At 41.9% G+C, this 16,621-nt stretch overlaps 1 protein-coding gene across 4 annotated transcripts in view; it reads left to right on the top strand.

Moving 5' to 3' along the window:
- The window catches only part of ARID1A (AT-rich interaction domain 1A), a 79,308-nt gene that overhangs the window by 26,147 nt on the left and 36,540 nt on the right, over positions 1-16,621 (top strand). For all 4 annotated transcript variants that reach the window (XM_079776056.1, XM_079776057.1, XM_079776055.1 and 1 more), the window contains exons 2-4: positions 5,245-5,457; positions 8,164-8,619; positions 9,693-9,809. In XM_079776056.1, coding sequence (XP_079632182.1) covers positions 5,245-5,457; positions 8,164-8,619; positions 9,693-9,809 — 786 coding nt within the window. The remainder of the gene's footprint in view (positions 1-5,244; positions 5,458-8,163; positions 8,620-9,692; positions 9,810-16,621) is intronic.

Below are 16,621 nucleotides of genomic sequence, written 5' to 3'. Positions count from 1 at the left end.
TTTATTTTTTATGAATGCAATAGGGTATATAGCAGGGGGCCTGACTTCACTGACCTAGGGGGCAGCATTTTCTTCTCAATTATGTGTCTTTATGGCAGAGCTTTTGCTTTTGAAGTGTAATCACAGTAATCTACTCCTGTGGTTTCCCATTGAAAGGATTTCCTCTCCGTCTTTCCCAGGGAGCAATCTCTTGCTCTTTGCAGCCAGGGTTTGGTGTTTCCCTTCCATTGCCTTTTACTTGGTGCCTGCAGACTGCTGATACTGGCTTTTCTAGCTTGCATGTAGTAGGGATTTTTCTGGTCTGAAATTGCTACTATAGAATAAATGATTAGTAAAGATTTAAGGCCCCATCTTTGTTTTGAGAGATTGGAAGATGGCATTTCATCTATAACTGCAAATCACAACTTTTACAATGGTTTTAAATATCAGAAGTGTGAGTTAGGTCCCTGCCCACTTTCCCTTCTGATATGAGCAGATGTTTAACTTTGACTTGAGAACAGAGTTATCTGATGGTTAGAGCTGGATATATTTTAATTTGCTAAGTGGCATATTCTTTATATTTTATTTTGATTTGAGAGAGAGAGAGAGAGAGGTCAATTTGTAATTCTACTTATTTATGCATTCATTGTTTGATTCTTGTATGTGCCCTGACTGGGGATCATCCTTGGCTTATCAGGACAAAGTGTAAATCAACTGATATACCCAGCCAGGGCGCTAAGTTGCATTTTCTGTTGATTATAACACTTTGGTGAAGGGAGGGGGTCAGAAATCTGATGTCCAGGGAAGGGAAATGTCTAAATTTTATTTTTAGAATAAGAATTTCTTTGATTTGTATTTTTAGTCTGCAAAGATTTCCTAAAAATGATGAAAGAACCCTTAAACCTTTTATTAACGAACCCCCAGGTAAGTAGCTATCCTCTGTGGGGAGTACAGCGCCCCTGTGAGAGAAGAAAAGGTAACTTGCCTTTCTTTAGCCTTTTGTTTTCAAGCAGGATATTGGGGGATACCTGTATAGTTTGAGACCTTTCTGGTATAAGATGGTACATGAGATTCTTCCTAAAAGTGTGCTTGTCCTCCCTTGGCTGTTTATTCCACCCTCACCTATTTCAGTGCTATTCACTTTTTTTCTACCCTCAAAGTCATATCCTGGTTTAGGGAGTGCCCCTGGCCCTATGGGTAGATGGTTTGATCTGGGCTTTCTCACCAAAGTATCTCCTACCCACTTCTTGCAGTGGGGCAGCCTGGCACATTGAAGTTACTGAGCCCTAGCTCTGCAGGTGGGGTCTTTGAAAATAAAAGGTCTGATTTCTGGCTTTCTAGAACTTAGTCTTGAGAGATTCAGTCAGTTAGCTGGACAACTAAGTGATAAACCTTACAATTCTAACTGAATCTACAATAGGCAATTTAGAAATGTGAGAGATCAGAGTGTGTTGAAGAAGTAGGAAGGGCCTTCCTGTTGAAGGGTTGGGTTCTGCTAGTGGAAGCCGTCATGGAAAGGAGGGCAGGGCAGGAGGGTACCATTGCATAGAGCTGGGCATGCTCCGCTATGTGGGGGACTTTGGTGTGAGACTAAAAAAATGTGTAGAACTGGGGCATGCTGTGGAGGGCTTTAGAGTCACACAGAAGTGCACTATTTACCATCATTATAATTTTTAATCTGTATCCGAGGATGTGGCTTCTTTATTTTTTAAAATTGATTTAAGAGAGAGAGAAAAACATTGATGTGAAAAACACCAATTGTTTGATCAGTGCCTCCTGTACACTCTGACCAGGGATTGAACCCGAAACCTAGGTATGTGCCCTGACCAGGAATCGAACCTGCAACCTCTTTGGTGTACCAGACAACGCTCCAACTAACTGAGCTACCAGCCAGGATAATTAGATGAAAGACTGATGTGTTCAAGGTCAGACAGTGATAGAGTTAGGATCTGAACTCATGTCTATGGATTTATTACACTCTTTGCTCTTACCATGCGATACTTACAGGATGTAGATAGGAAGTATGGAGCTGTTGTGAAGCAAGGAGAGATGAAAATGATTTGTGAGCATTGCTCTAGGTCCAGTATAATAGCCACTAGCTGCATATATGGTTATTTGAATTTAATTAAAAGTAAATAAAATAATTTAGTTCCTCAGTCGCACTAGCTATATTTTAAGTACTTAATAGTCACACATCCCAGAAAAATTTATTGAGTAGTGTTTCTCTAGATCACTAGTTCTCAGATAGTATACAATCATCCAAGGATCTTTAGGGGTAGGGGTAGGGGGAGCCCAAGCCCTTGTAGACCCACTAAATTGGAATCTCTATGGAGAGGCCCAGGCATTTGTAAAGCTTCACAGAAAATTCCCATCTGTAGCCCTGGTTAATAGCTACTGCTCTAGAAGCTCCATAGTAACCATAATAATGACTGCCTCTCAAGTGTTGTGGGGAGACCTGGACTGGCAGAGATACCCGGAGTGGGCTTGTCTCTGTTCAGCAAATGCAGTCTTCCCTGGGGGCCACAAGGACAGCAGCTGCAGTGAGGGAAGAGATGAGGATCTTGTTGTGTGTGTATGATACGGCTGTGTAATCCCCTGAGCTCTTTACAGGAGAGAATGGTGATGTTTTGGTTCCAGGTGTACTAATGAAGACCACATGCTGTTCATTACTTACTAGTCAAGTTGTAGTTAAGTTTGAACTTCCTAAAGAATCCCCAAAAAATCCATATAGCTCCAAAATTATGATAGGGAACATTATTGGAGCTTCTGATACAGAGGCAGGATTTGGCAAAATTGTTTTAGTTATGTTGGAAACAACACTTTAATAATGACATGTAGCAGTGACTTGGGACATGGTTTTACTATGATTGTAGTTTAGATGAGTCTACTCCTGTCATCACTGTTATCTTTTTAGCTGAGATTTCAGCTGCAGCCTAAGAGAGAACTTCACTGTTTTCCTCTTGGTATTTAGAAGAATAGTCCCTGTGGCTTTTTGTCTTACCTATTTTCATGACAGCTTGACTTAAACACTTAGGTGTACTCTGTCCCCACTCCCAAAGACATGTACAGAGAACCAATTGTTTAAATGCCCCTCCCCTTTTTTATGTGTATGTGTTAATCCCCACCAAGGATATTTTTTCCATTGCTTTTTTGAGATAGTGAAAGGGAGGGAGGAAGAGAGGAACATGGATGTGAGAGGGACACATTGATTGGTTGCCTCCCGCACTTACCGACAAGGGCTAGGAATCAAACCTGCAATCCAGGTACGTGCCCTTGACCTGGAATCGAGCCTGCAACCCTGCATTGCTAGGGCCAACACTCTAATCACTGAACAACACCGACCAGAGTTGCCCCCCCCCCCTTACTTTGGAGGGGTTTTTGTTGTTATTTTTTAAGGTCTTACCTTAAATTGTAATTTATTAATTATAGAATAACAGAACTAGAAGGGACCCTACATATAATCTAGACCTGTGGTTCTTTTTCTTAAAAAAAATTTTTTTTATTGATTATTAGAGAGAGAGAGAGGAACATGATGTGAGAGCAAAACATTGATTGGCTGTCTTCTGCATGCCCCTAACTGGGAATCGAACCTGCAACCTTTATTTGTAAGGGACTGACACCCAACCAACTGAGCCACATCAACCCGGGCTAGACCTGTGGTTCTTTTTTTTTTTTTTTTAAATATATTTTATTGATTTTTTACAGAGAGGAAGGGAGAGAGATAGAGAGTTAGAAACATCGATGAGAAAGAAACATCGATCAGCTGCCTCCTGCACGCCCCCCACTGGGGATGTGCCCACAACCAACGTACGTGCCCCTGACCGGAATCGAACCTGGGACCCCTCAGTCTGCAGGCCGACGCTCTATCCACTGAGCAAAACCGGTTTCGGCATAGACCTGTGGTTCTTAAAGTGGTCCCTTGACCAGCAGCATCAGCATCACTTGGGAACTGTTAACAAATGCATATCCTAAGCCTGCCATGAACCTACATAATTAGAGGCTCTGGGGGTGGGATCCAGCGGTGTGTAGTTTATTAAGCCGTCCAGGTGATAGCTATATTCCTCACTCCAAATTTTAAGATTTAGTTTTCTGTTCTTTTTTAATATATTTTTATTGATTTCAGGGAGGAAGGGAGAGGGAGAAAGAAACATCAATGGTGAGAGAAACTATTGATTGGCTGCCTCCTGTATGCCCCACACTGAAACCCGGGTGCCCCGACTGGGAATTGAACTGTGACCTCCTGGTTCATAGGTCAATGCTCAACCACTAAGCCACACCGGCTGGGCAAGATTTAATTTTCAAGTTTTATGTCAGGCCCAAGTTTACATCTCCAACCTGGGTGTATCTATTTGTAAGGTGCTTAGGGAAACTTTACAAAGTTTCCCCTCCACACCACCAGTAGATATAGGTAGGCGTCTCTGGCAGGGGAAAGGGGCTCTGTCCTCTATAGCTCCAAAAGGATTATGTCAGGAAGTGAATGAGCTGATTGAACCTGTTGCCCCACAATGGGCTGAGAGAAAACTATGTTTGTAGCCAGACACCTGTGACTTGAACTTTGCGCTTTCATTATTGGTGCTGTGCTATATCTTCATGTCTTGTTCTTTGAAGAGAAAAAAGTTCTATCCTCCTTATACCCTCAAACTCTTGAAGATTAAAGGAGATGAACTTTTCAGATAAGATGCACAAGGCTGTAAATTCAAAGTAACAGTTCTCTTAACTGTAACTTAACCATGTTACTCATTTGAAAGAAAGCATAAATTTAAGTGTTGTGCCATAGTACAAACAGGTTACAGATATGCAAGGAAAAAATATATCACTGTTTAAAGAACAGAAATGTGTAGATGCTTGTGTATTCGAATTCCCAAGCATCAGTTTTGGTGTTGAAAAAGATCATGGCAGAATATAGCAGCACTATTCTCTCTCAATTGCAGGGCTTTTGTTCTGGTTGTCTTCACCATAGAGTACATATATTCATGCTCCACACTTGGGCTGTCCCTTGGATATCAAGTAATAATACCACACTTACAAAGCAGTAGCATATAACTTATAAGATGCTGTCACAGACTGGGGTATTTTCATTTCATATATTATAATTCAAGGTTCTGAGAAAGGTTAAATGACTTGCCCAAGGGTTACTGGATCTATATCATTATTTTTTCATAATTATTTTTCTATGTGGAATGCAGACCTATGTGTTTGGTTTGTGTTCATATTGGCCAGAGGCCATGAAAGCTTCAGGTTAATGAAATGTTCTTTATTTTGTAGCCATCCAGTCCAATGGATCAGATGGGCAAGATGAGACCTCAGCCATATGGTGGAACTAACCCATACTCACAACAACAGGGACCTCCGTCAGGACCGCAGCAAGGACATGGGTACCCAGGGCAGCCATATGGGACCCAGACCCCACAGCGGTACCCGATGACCATGCAGGGCCGGGCGCAGAATACCATGGGCGGCCTCTCTTATGCACAGCAGGTAGATGGTGACTCCTATTACCTTAACCCTTAATCTGAATCTGTCCAGGACCTGGTCTTGAGCTATAGAATCAGAACACGTCTTTGGCCTTCCAGCTGGAACCACCATCTTCCAGTAATTAGCCAAAATGAGTAACACAAAGGGAAAGAGGAGAGGCTATATGTTCTCTAGACTTTTTAGGAAACATGGAGTTCTTCCTTTGGCCACATACATGCAAATCTACTAGAAAGGTAATATTGTAGACATCAAGGGAAGGCCCCACAAATGTTACCATAGCAAAAACTAGAGGAGTCTACAGTGTCACCCAGCATGTAGTGGGCATTGTTGTAACAAACAAATTAAGCGCAAGATTCTTGCCAAGAGAATTAATGTACATATTGAGCATATTAAACACTCTAAGAACTGAGATAGCTTCCTGAAACATGTGAAAGAACATGATCAGAAAAAAGAAGGAAGCCAAAGAGAAAGGTATTTGGGTTTAACTGAAACTTCAGCCTGCTCCACTTTATGAGAACCAATGGAAAGGAGCCTGAACTGCTAAAACCCATTCATTCCCTATGAATTCATGGCATGATAAGTGTAAAAAACAAACAAACAAACCCTGTATTGTTTAAAAAAAAAAGAACTTGTCTTTGGCTTCCAAACCCCTTGAAAGCATAGGCCAATTGGCTGTTAGTTACAGTGTGCTACTTACAGGGCCATGGTTTTAAGGCACCATTCCATTTGTGCTGGAGGGAAAACTGCTCCCTAGCCACAGACTGTACATATGTGTCTTTTTCTTTGACCTGGCCGGCCTTCTTGGTGATCTCTGAATGAGGTTTTGGGAAGAAAGAAAGGCAGTAGCTGAGCAACTATCCACTGCTACAAAGAAAAACCACTCGTAATGTGTCCTGTCTGGTTCACAATGATGAATTAGTTTAGGAGGGACTGGAGGTAGAAGAAAAAAGGAAGATTGAACAATAAGGATGCTAACAGTGCTATTATAAATGTAAATCTGTCTGGTCACCTGCATCCTTTTTAAAAATATATATTTTTTTATTGATTTCAGAGAGGGTGAGAGAGAGAGAAACATCAAGGATAAGAATCATTGATTGGCTGTCTCCTGCACACTCCCTACTGGGGATCAAGGCCGCAACCCAAGCATGTGCCCTTGACTGGAATCGAACCCGGGACCTTTCAGCCTGCAGGCCGATGGGATGCTCTACCCACTGAGCCAAACAAGTTAGGGCTGCATCATTATCTTTTTACTAGAGGCCTGGTGCATGAAAATTCATGCACTGGAGCGTGGGTCCCTCAGCCCGGCCTGCCCCCTCTCACAGTCCGGGAGCCCTCAGGGGTGGGAGGCGACCCGGCGATCAGGGGAAGGCAACACCCCCATCACACCTCTGCTGCTGCCACTGCCAGCAACACAAGCCTTGGCCGGCCCTGGTTACCTGAGCCTCGGCCGGCCCTAGGCGACTGGGCAGCTACCATCCAAGGCTTGCCTGCACCTCGGGCCGGCCCTGGGACTGAGGGGACTGGGGGACTCCAGATGCAGGTGGGGCTGAGGGGACTGGGCTCTGCCTCTTTGAGGGTGTGACAGTCAATTAACATATTCCCTCATTGGCTGTGGGTGCCACCATCTTTGTGGGGGTGTGATGGTCAATTAGCATATTCTCTCTTTATTAGATAGGATAGTCACTTTGTTTTGACAGCTTTTTCTATCATTTACATTTGGGTGATATTCATAATGAAAGTGGTGAGGGACAGAATCTAAAACCTAACTTTACTCCTAAAACTTTAAAGCAAAGAATGTCTTTAGATATAAAAAATAGGATATGGTCACTTTTGTTTCAATGAGAAAATGGAGGAGAGATGGGATAGATATTGTTGATGTGGTTTTTGTGTGTGTTTTTTGGTGGGGGGTTAGAGCTTACCCACTTACCAAATGTATTCTCAGTGTCTAGAATAGTGCCTGGTACAAGTAAGCAAGTAGGCTCTCAAATATTTTTTGAATGAAGGTTAAATGAAAAAGAGAACCAGAGTAACTTAGTGATTTGCACACTGTCTGGGTTATTAAATGCTAGGTTTTCCGTCAGCTGAGCCAGGTTGCTGTTGACTATTCTTTGTGGCTAAGATACAGATTCCTAGTGCTTATAAAAAGTCTATGCCATGATAAAAAGAGTAGGCCCATGGTGAAAACAGCTGCTCTTGAACTCTTGTAAATGGCCCAAATATTAAATAGTGTAAATTTCCTGTGGATGAATGCAGTCCACTTGTAAATAAACCAACTGGTAATCCAGCTTGGCCATCCTTCCTGACTCATTAAACAGGGACGGTGGAAAAACTCTGGGCCTTCTAAGCTAAGTGTGAGGCATGGCTTGCCTGCTTTCTATACCCATTCACAGGGCATAGCTTTTGACAGAATATCTCACCTCTCTTTTTCTTTTCTTTTTAATCCTCTCCCGAGGACATGCTTTTATTGATTTGAGAGAGAGAGAAAACCATTGATGTGAAAGTGAAACATCGATTGGTTGCCTCCTGCATGTACCTTGACAGTGATTGAACACACAATCTGGATATGTGCCTTGAACAGGGATCAAACCCGCAACCTTTCAATGTACTGAATAACACTCGAACCAACTGAGCCACACCGGCCAGGGCTACCTCACCTTTCTTCGTCCAGAAGAGTCAGTGCTAAAAAATGTGTCCTTTTCTTTCCTACAGATTCCTCCTTATGGACAACAAGGCCCCAGTGGATATGGTCAACAGGGCCAGACTCCATATTATAACCAGCAAAGTCCTCACCCCCAGCAGCAGCAGCAGCCACCCTACTCCCAGCAACCACCATCCCAGAACCCTCATGCTCAACCTTCGTATCAGCAGCAACCGCAGTCTCAGCCACCACAGCTCCAGTCCGCTCAGCCTCCATATTCCCAGCAGCCATCCCAGCCTCCACATCAGCAGTCTCCAACTCCATACCCCTCCCAACAGTCTACAACCCAGCAGCACCCCCAGAGCCAGCCCCCCTACTCACAGCCACAGGCACAGTCTCCCTACCAGCAGCAGCAACCTCAGCAGCCAGCATCCTCGACACTCTCCCAGCAGGCTGCATACCCTCAGCCCCAGTCTCAGCAGTCACAGCAAACTGCCTATTCCCAGCAGCGCTTCCCTCCACCACAGGTAAGATGCCCCTGGCTCTTTCTCTTCTTTACAGGTAACCACCAATAGCTTGGGGATTGGTATCATGAAAACTTTGCCACACAGATTGGTTCTCTAAAGTGCACTTAAAAGCCAATTAAATTCTGGATAAACATGCTAACTGGATTGATTGAACTAATAAAGGCATAACCTTCTTAACTGCATAAAACCTTTATCTCTCCTTACTGATGACGATATAGGGCAATGGAAAGTTGCATAGAAAGATAAATTGAAGATAATGGGACTGATATATATATATATATATTTTTTTTAACTAGCATTTAGAACTTGAGCATCCAACTAAGTTTGTTCTTCTTTTAAAACAATAACTTTGGGATGCTATCCTGTACATTCATTCTAACTGCTATTCCATTCTGCTATTGCTCAAAATATTTTTAGACTCCTTCATATGAAATTGCCATCAGAGCTGACAGCACACTAGAATATTCTCAGATGTGGCAAATCCTTTTATTTTTTTGAGGATGGATTTGATTTTGGGAAATAGCTAAAATTTATTTGTAGCCATGTCTGAACAAGATAGGTGATGAAGCTGCCTTGGGTTTTATTCTTTAAAGAGCAGAAAGAGGAGAAATGATTGTGTGATGATAGGACCATTAAAAATGTTGTGCATTGATGGCATTGTTGGAAAACTATCTCATCCCAAGGTGATGACTTTGAAGGAAGTAGTAGTCATTTTAATGCAGAGGTTCAGGAGTTTTTTGTTGTTGTCATTTTTAAATTAAATGGTCTCATTCCTTGATAAATATAACATGTAGTTAGCCAGACTTTAGAATTTAACCCTAACAACAGCTCTCTCTGTGAGTGGCGATAAATGGTGAACAGTGCCATCGAAAAGAGTCTTATATCCACTGTTGACATTTTACCTGCGAGCCACACCTTGTATTTTCTGCCTTTGGATGACATTGTGTGCATTGGGCAGTCTCTCTCACCCAGTTTCCCCTGTATGAGAGTCCCATAGCCCTTTCATCATAAAGCAAGCTTGTTTGGTTTGTCAGTGCCAGGCTATAACACAGCTTTTGTTTTTCTTGTTTTAGGAGTTATCTCAAGATTCATTTGGGTCTCAGGCATCCTCAACCCCCTCAATGACCTCCAGTAAGGGAGGACAAGAAGATATGAACTTGAGTCTTCAGTCAAGACCCTCGAGCTTGCCTGTGAGTATGCCTGCCACCCTCTAAAAGATGATGTGGGGCAGAGAGAAAAGCAATGAAAACTGGTTTCTGGTTGGATGTTTTGGTGATATTAAGCTAAATGAACAATGAGCTATTTCTTGATTATAGGTTCAAAATTCTGTGTAGGAATTTATGGACTGACCTTGTAGATTGTCTTTTTTTACTATCTGCCCAGGGAATAGGATTATGATCTCTGTGTAGAGTTTTCTGTTTTTAAATCTTGGCCTCTTAGGCATGGACCATATGAGACGAGAAGATGGAGATGTTTGAAGCACTGTCTGCTCTCCATCAAAGTTCAGAGAAGTCTCAATGGATGTTTTTTTTGTGTGTGTGTGTGGGTGGGTGGGTTTTTTTTTTAAACCTTACTTTTGAGGTCTTAATTTTTAGGTTTTTGTCTTAGCATTTAGCTAAGAGGTAGGATTTGGGATGCATTCAGCATAAAGTGTCACATTGAACATGAGCAGAGTAAAAGCAGTTTTTCTGGTTTGTGTTTTGTGTGAATAAGTGTTTTTGTCTAGTAGGATGCTTGGTGCCCAAATGCTTGATTAGTGTTTATGGAATGGACTGACTGTATCCTGAGAGAGGCAGTGTAGTCTGCTGATTAAGAGTTTGGGCTTTAGAGCCAGAGTTCCTGGGTCTGCAGGTTGACTCTGCCACTAACTCTTTAGCCTTGGGCAAGTCACTTAACCTGTCCATGCCTTAATTTTCACATCTGTAAAGTGAATCTAAAAATACCCACTTCATAGGGGTGGTCATTAACATTAAAGAGGTTAACAGAGAGAGAGTGTTGGTACATTGTAGGCATCCATAAATGTTATTGTCATCATCCCAGAGGGCATGGGGGGACTGTGCTTGATGTCTGAAAGGCAGTTTGCACCAACCGTTTAATAGTAGGCTGGTTCTGGAAACACTTGTACAAGTTGCTTAGGTTCTGAAAATTAATCTCAGAAATGAAATTGACTACTACTCCAAAATCTAGTAAGACGGTAGGTAGCAAACCCTCCATTACAATTCTGTTTCAGTTAAGAAATGGAAATTCAGCCACACATGCCCAGACAAGAGTCTTTTAAAATGTTGATTCAACTTGGAATTGAAGCCTATCTCTTCAGTTAGTCTGACTTGGGGGGGAAAATGGTTTCTGGATCTTTGAGGAATAGGTAGGAGGCAGGAACTCTCTTTATCATAAAGCCTTCCCTGGTTTCCCCTGAAGATCTCTGAGCCATAACCTTAGTAGGATGAAGTCTGTGGAATCCCTCAGCACCTGTCATTCTGGCTTCTCAGGCCAAGATGAAGAGCCACTGTCAGATGGGACTTCTAAGACTTTCTCAGCTGAGGATTTGGGGGAAGAAGTATCTGAATAGGGCAATCCCTCTTTGTTCCTTTCTCATTAATGTCTGTTGCAATTCTTTTCTGCATCCTGAACTTTATTGGACTGTGCTTTTCAGCCTGATTTAGTCAGTCATGTATAACCACTCCCTCTTCATCTAAGGTCTGTGGCTAAATCTGGGTGAGGTACTATTGTAGCAAGAATCCAAATTGGTGGATTTCTGCCAGTGCTGTAAAGTTGCTCCTTTCCCCATCAAAAAGTTTCTGCTTGCTTCTACTGATCTTTTAACAGAACTGTAGTTGGTACTTTTTTAGTCTTGAGAAGCCTAGCATATAATTATATTGCATGTCTTCTAAGGGTTGAGAACCCTGTACTATAGAGAACCCTGTACTATTGATTTGACTTACTGAAGTGAAGGTACTGGCAGCTTCTTGGGCCCAAGAGAGAGTTGTTCTTGGGCAGCCAATCACAAGGACCATTCCCAAATCCAGGCTTCTACTATAGATTCATCCAAATGGGTCATTTGCTCTGTGGTAGAAACTCCATGTGGGAGGTGAGCTGGCTGGGTTATTGGCATCTTGTTTGTTGAATTGCTTTTATCCCTCTGCTACTTGAACCAAGAAACAAAAGATGGTTTTTCTTTAAAATTTTGGTTTGATGCCAGATTTGCCTCACCAGGCTGGGAAACAGTCACATCTGAAGAAAGAAGTCAGGATTCCCTACAAAGGGCCCTCCTTTCTTAAGCAGCTGTGTTAAGGGATTCTGAAGGTTTTCCAGTTTCAGGCAGCCCCTCCACTTTCCACATCACCCTCTTCATTTACCTTACCACTTAGCCCCAAAGGCAATATGATTGTGACCCTAGAGTTAAAGACTCAGTATGGTTTCTGATCCTGATTATTACAAAAATTAGATTTTGAGTTTTTGTTCAGCTATTAATGCCAAACCATTTAGCCGCTATTCGTCTGATTATGTTAGCTCTCTATTTAAAATCTCTCTATTATTTTTCATTAATCATAGAATAAAATCCCAAATCCTTAATATTACCTAGGCTGTTTGTCTGTCGTGTGTCCACCCCCCATCCCTCACTCCCCCGGCTGTCCCACTTTCCAATTCAGTAGGCCCGGTGTGTGGCCTGAGAAATTGCATTTCTAACATTCTTCAGTGGTGCTGATGCTGCTTGTCCAGGGATGGCGTTTTGAGAAGCTTTACTTTGTCTTTTTTTTTTACCTTGCTCTCAGCTTTCTCTCCATTTTTATAAGGCCCTATGCTTTTTTCTGCTTCCAGACCTTTTTTTTTGCCTAATACACTTCTCCCTTTAACTCCTCCAGTTCATATTTCAGACTGCATCTTCAAGATCATTTCCTCAGAAAGCTTCTTCCTAATCAAGCTTCAAAGCTTAGATTAAATAACTTCTATGATGCCCTCACTAAAAAGGCAGGCAGTTTTAATTTTTAAAAAATCTGAAATATTTAAGACATAAGGAAGTGTTAAGAGTAATTCAGTGCCTGAGTACTCATCTATAGAAACTAAAACTTGTTGACATAGGTAAAAGCACCTTATACAGCCCTCTGGAATCACTTCCACATCCTTGTACACAGAGAAGCACCGTCTTGTATATTGAAGTTTCTTTGCTCCATGATGCCCAGGGTATTTTGCTGATACCTCTACTTACTTGGGTCTTGCTCACTAGATGGTAAGCTCCTGAAAGGCAGGAACTGTATTATTGACCTCTGTGCCCCCAACACCTATCATGTGACTCCCAAGACTGGTGGTTCTCTGTCTTGGCTGCATGTTAGAATTACCTCGGGAGTGAGTGATTTTTAAAATCACTGGCCAGGGTTCACAGAGTTCTGATTTGTTTGATTTGGGGTTGGGCTTGTGCTTTAGTATGGTTAGAAGCTGTATTGGGTGATTCTGATTTGCAGCCCTGGTAGAGATCCACTAGTTTAAACTGTCAGGTTTCTTTGCTGTAATATACTCTTAGCACCCATGCTTCTTGTCAGTGCTTATCTCAATATTAATTTCAATAACTTACTTAATGCAAATTCAGTCAGGGCCTGACTTGCTGTGTCTTGCTCATTGCCATCATAGTACCTGGCATATAGTAGGCTCCATCTCATTGAACGAAGGAACCTGAGCAGTATCCATTACGTTTTGTTCATCCAGAAAATGTATGTCTGACAGGGGACATCTTGACCGTATTATCAGATTATTGTTTTCACTGCGAGGGCAAGGCAGGTATCACAGAATGCTATGCGATGGCCCAAACTCTATTTTAGAGAATTGGTTAATTTATTTGTGATTCCTGACAGTGGCTTAGGAAGAATTTGGGATTAGGGTTTGTCATTCATCTTGTAAAATAGCTACCACTTCACCTTATGTTAAAAGGATGGATGAGCAAATATTCAGGTGTTTCATTAAGTCTTTAATTTTCTTTATTTTGGGGAAAACCTTTAAGGGACTCTGAAAATTGGTATCTGACTTTTGATTATAGTCATTTTTTTTTAGGATGACTTACATCTTTAAAAGTTTCTATTTCAGTGATTCATCCAAGTGTATGTGGCTTCCCTAGAATAATGAATGCTTCCCAAATTTTTCTTACTGAGGCACATTTGTAAATTTACATTTTAGTCTTGAAAGTTTACTTGGGATAGGGTTTCCATTTAGTGGTGGAAAATGGATATAGGATTGAAAGCCCTGATCTGGGAAGGTTAAGCTAGATTAGTGCTTCTCAAACTTTGGCATGCAGTAAGAATCACTTGGGGATAAATTAAAACACAGATTACTGACCTCTACCAGAAAGATTCTGACTCAGAAGGTGTGGCATGGGATCCAAATATTGGCATTTCTAGCAAGTTCCAGGTGGTGCTGACGTTGCCCGTGCCATAGCTGAACAATGAGCTAGGTAGTCCTTTGAAAGGGGAAGAAAAAAATTACTAGACTAGGAAGCCAGTATAGAAATAGTGGTGACTTACAGTATAGTTTTACTCATGATGATCTAGAAATAAGACTGTCCCTTGACAATAGTGGTAGAAAAGAGACTTGGGAGAGAGAGGCTACCTGCAGCTGTGGCCTCTATGCAGTTTATCTGAGGGTTAGGACAGCCCTTGCACTGCTGGCACTCCACTCTAGCCCCCATCACTATATCCCTTCCACTATATCCCTTCCCATCAAATCCTAGTTTACCTCAGAAATGCTTTTTCCCCACTGTCCTCCCCCACTGCCTTTTTTTAGGCCTCCGTTATCCCTCTCCTGGTATCTTGCTACCGCCTCCTGATGGTTAATTTTCTTTTCCTTCCAAGTCAGTCCTCAACATAATTACCAGAATGATCACCTTAAAAAATCAAACCTGGAAAGTAACATTACTGCTTTAAAACCTCGGACTACACGTTGCCTATAGGTTTAAGCCCAAGTGTGACATACAAGTTCCTTTGTAATCTGGAGGATGAGGAACTTTTTTTTTTTTTTTTTTTTTTTTTTTAATTTTTAAGTAGGTAAGTTTCCTGTCCTTGGAGTAAAACCTGGTGTACTGTTTGCTGTGGGTGTTATATTGAAGGCAGGTAGGCAATAGACATGGGTTGAACTTCAATGACTTCTGAGGTAAACTGAACTCTTAAATCTGTACTTGTGAATGTGACATGGTTGCTACCTTTAAGAATCCTCCTCTGAATGTAGTAGGCATTTAGTAAATTTTGAATTAGCCATTTGAAAAATAAAAATAAAAAGAATCCTCCTCTGTTTCATTAGTGAAATAATTAAAGAATATGTGCCCGAATGTTTTAGTGAGTGCTATCAGAGTTTGGTGAAGTCAGTAATGCATTTATGTCTAAATAGTTGAGGGAAGACATCAGTGGCAGAAGTTTAGAATGAGGGAGATATGGATGTATTTAGGTGGTTGGAAAGGAAAAGTACAGCCTGAGCAGACGCCTGGTGGGGGTGGGGTACAGTATAGATGACATTTGAGAGGCTGGTCAGAATCAGGCTTCTTGGGGAGGGCGTTATAGGCAGTAAAGCTAGATCACAGGGGTTGGGGCCCTGCTGAGCTAGTAAGGCATTTAGATCTGATCTTACAGGCCTGGTGATATGTAATTAGGGCAATAACATAATAAAACTAATGTTTTACAAAAATGATCCATTGGTGTATAATTTAAAAGGGGAAGAGTCTGGAAAGGGGATCAATTGAAATATTTCTGGCAAGAAGTGTGGAGGTGTGTGTGTGTGTGTGTGTGTGTGTGTGTGTGTGTGTGTGTGTGTGTTTTCTCTTCTCTTCTCTTCTCTTCTCTTCTCTTCTCTTCTCTTCTCTTCTCTTCTCTTCTCTTCTCTTCTCTTCTCTTCTCTTCTCTTCTCTTCTCTTCTCTTTCTCATTTGCATAGCTACCTAGTCCCAGTTGTGAGATGTAGCAGGAAAGAATCTATAGAACTGAGAATAAGTAGAATCTTTTGGGTGAAAAATGTAATTAGCTTGATTGACTAGGAGAGGTGAGGCGGGGAGAAAGAGAAATCTCATTGACAAGAATAGAAAGGTTAATAGGAAAGCTCATTTTTTAGGATAACTTAAGTTCCCTATAGTGAGATGTATTAAAAACAAATGCTTAGTGACTATTTGGAGATAGGAGACTGAAACTTGATAAAAGCTGAGTCTGAATAGAGTTTGAGAATTGTCTGTGTAGTGGTTAATAGTTAAACCATGGAATGAAGTAGGCCTTCCAGGCCATGAAGTCTGAAGAGAGGGGCCAGATAGAGGCCTAGACCAGTGGTCGGCAAACTGCGGTTCGTGAGCCACATGTGGCTCGCGAGCCGCGGTTTGCCGCTCTGTTGACTAATGAGTTTGCCGACCACTGTCATATACTACCCTTTACTCTTTGCACACAATATGCCACAATTGCCTAATCCTCACAGCTTCCAACTACACGGTAACATTTAGTCTACCAGTGGTTGGCAAACTCATTAGTCAACAGAGCGGTAAACCGTGGCTCGTGAGCCGCAGTTTGCTGACCACTGGCCTAGACAATGTCTCTGGTCATTGTGTAGAAGCACCCAACATATAGCTGGAGAGATTGGAGGAGGACCAGGATTGTGTCATATTTCTGGAAGCCAAGGGAGGAAGGATGATGATCCACACCAAATTTATATTTCAAGGAGTATAAAGTTGGACTTGTCATAAAGAGGTTATTGGGATCCATTTTAGGTAGGGAGAGGACCTGGTTTCTGAGGACTGGAGGAAAGGAGCAAGGGAAAGCTGTCAAGGTAAAGAGCACTCTTGAAAGTCATTGAAGGAGAAGTCATTTCAAATGCCTCAGCTACATCTCAAGGCCATGTGTATAAGGCAGGGTGACGATTGGCAGAATATTAGGAGAGTGTAAATGCGCACATCTTTTGGGAGTCATGAGAGAAAGGAATCAAGGGCACTCACTAAGTGATTGAAAAAATCCTAGAGGCTGCTGTTGAATATCTAAATCGTACTTGTT

This window comes from Cnephaeus nilssonii, assembly GCF_951640355.1.
Source record: "Cnephaeus nilssonii genome assembly, chromosome: 7".
Classification (NCBI taxonomy): Eukaryota; Metazoa; Chordata; class Mammalia; order Chiroptera; family Vespertilionidae; genus Cnephaeus; species Cnephaeus nilssonii.
Note: the sequence above shows the minus strand (reverse complement) of the source record. Positions and strands in the feature narration are given on the sequence as shown.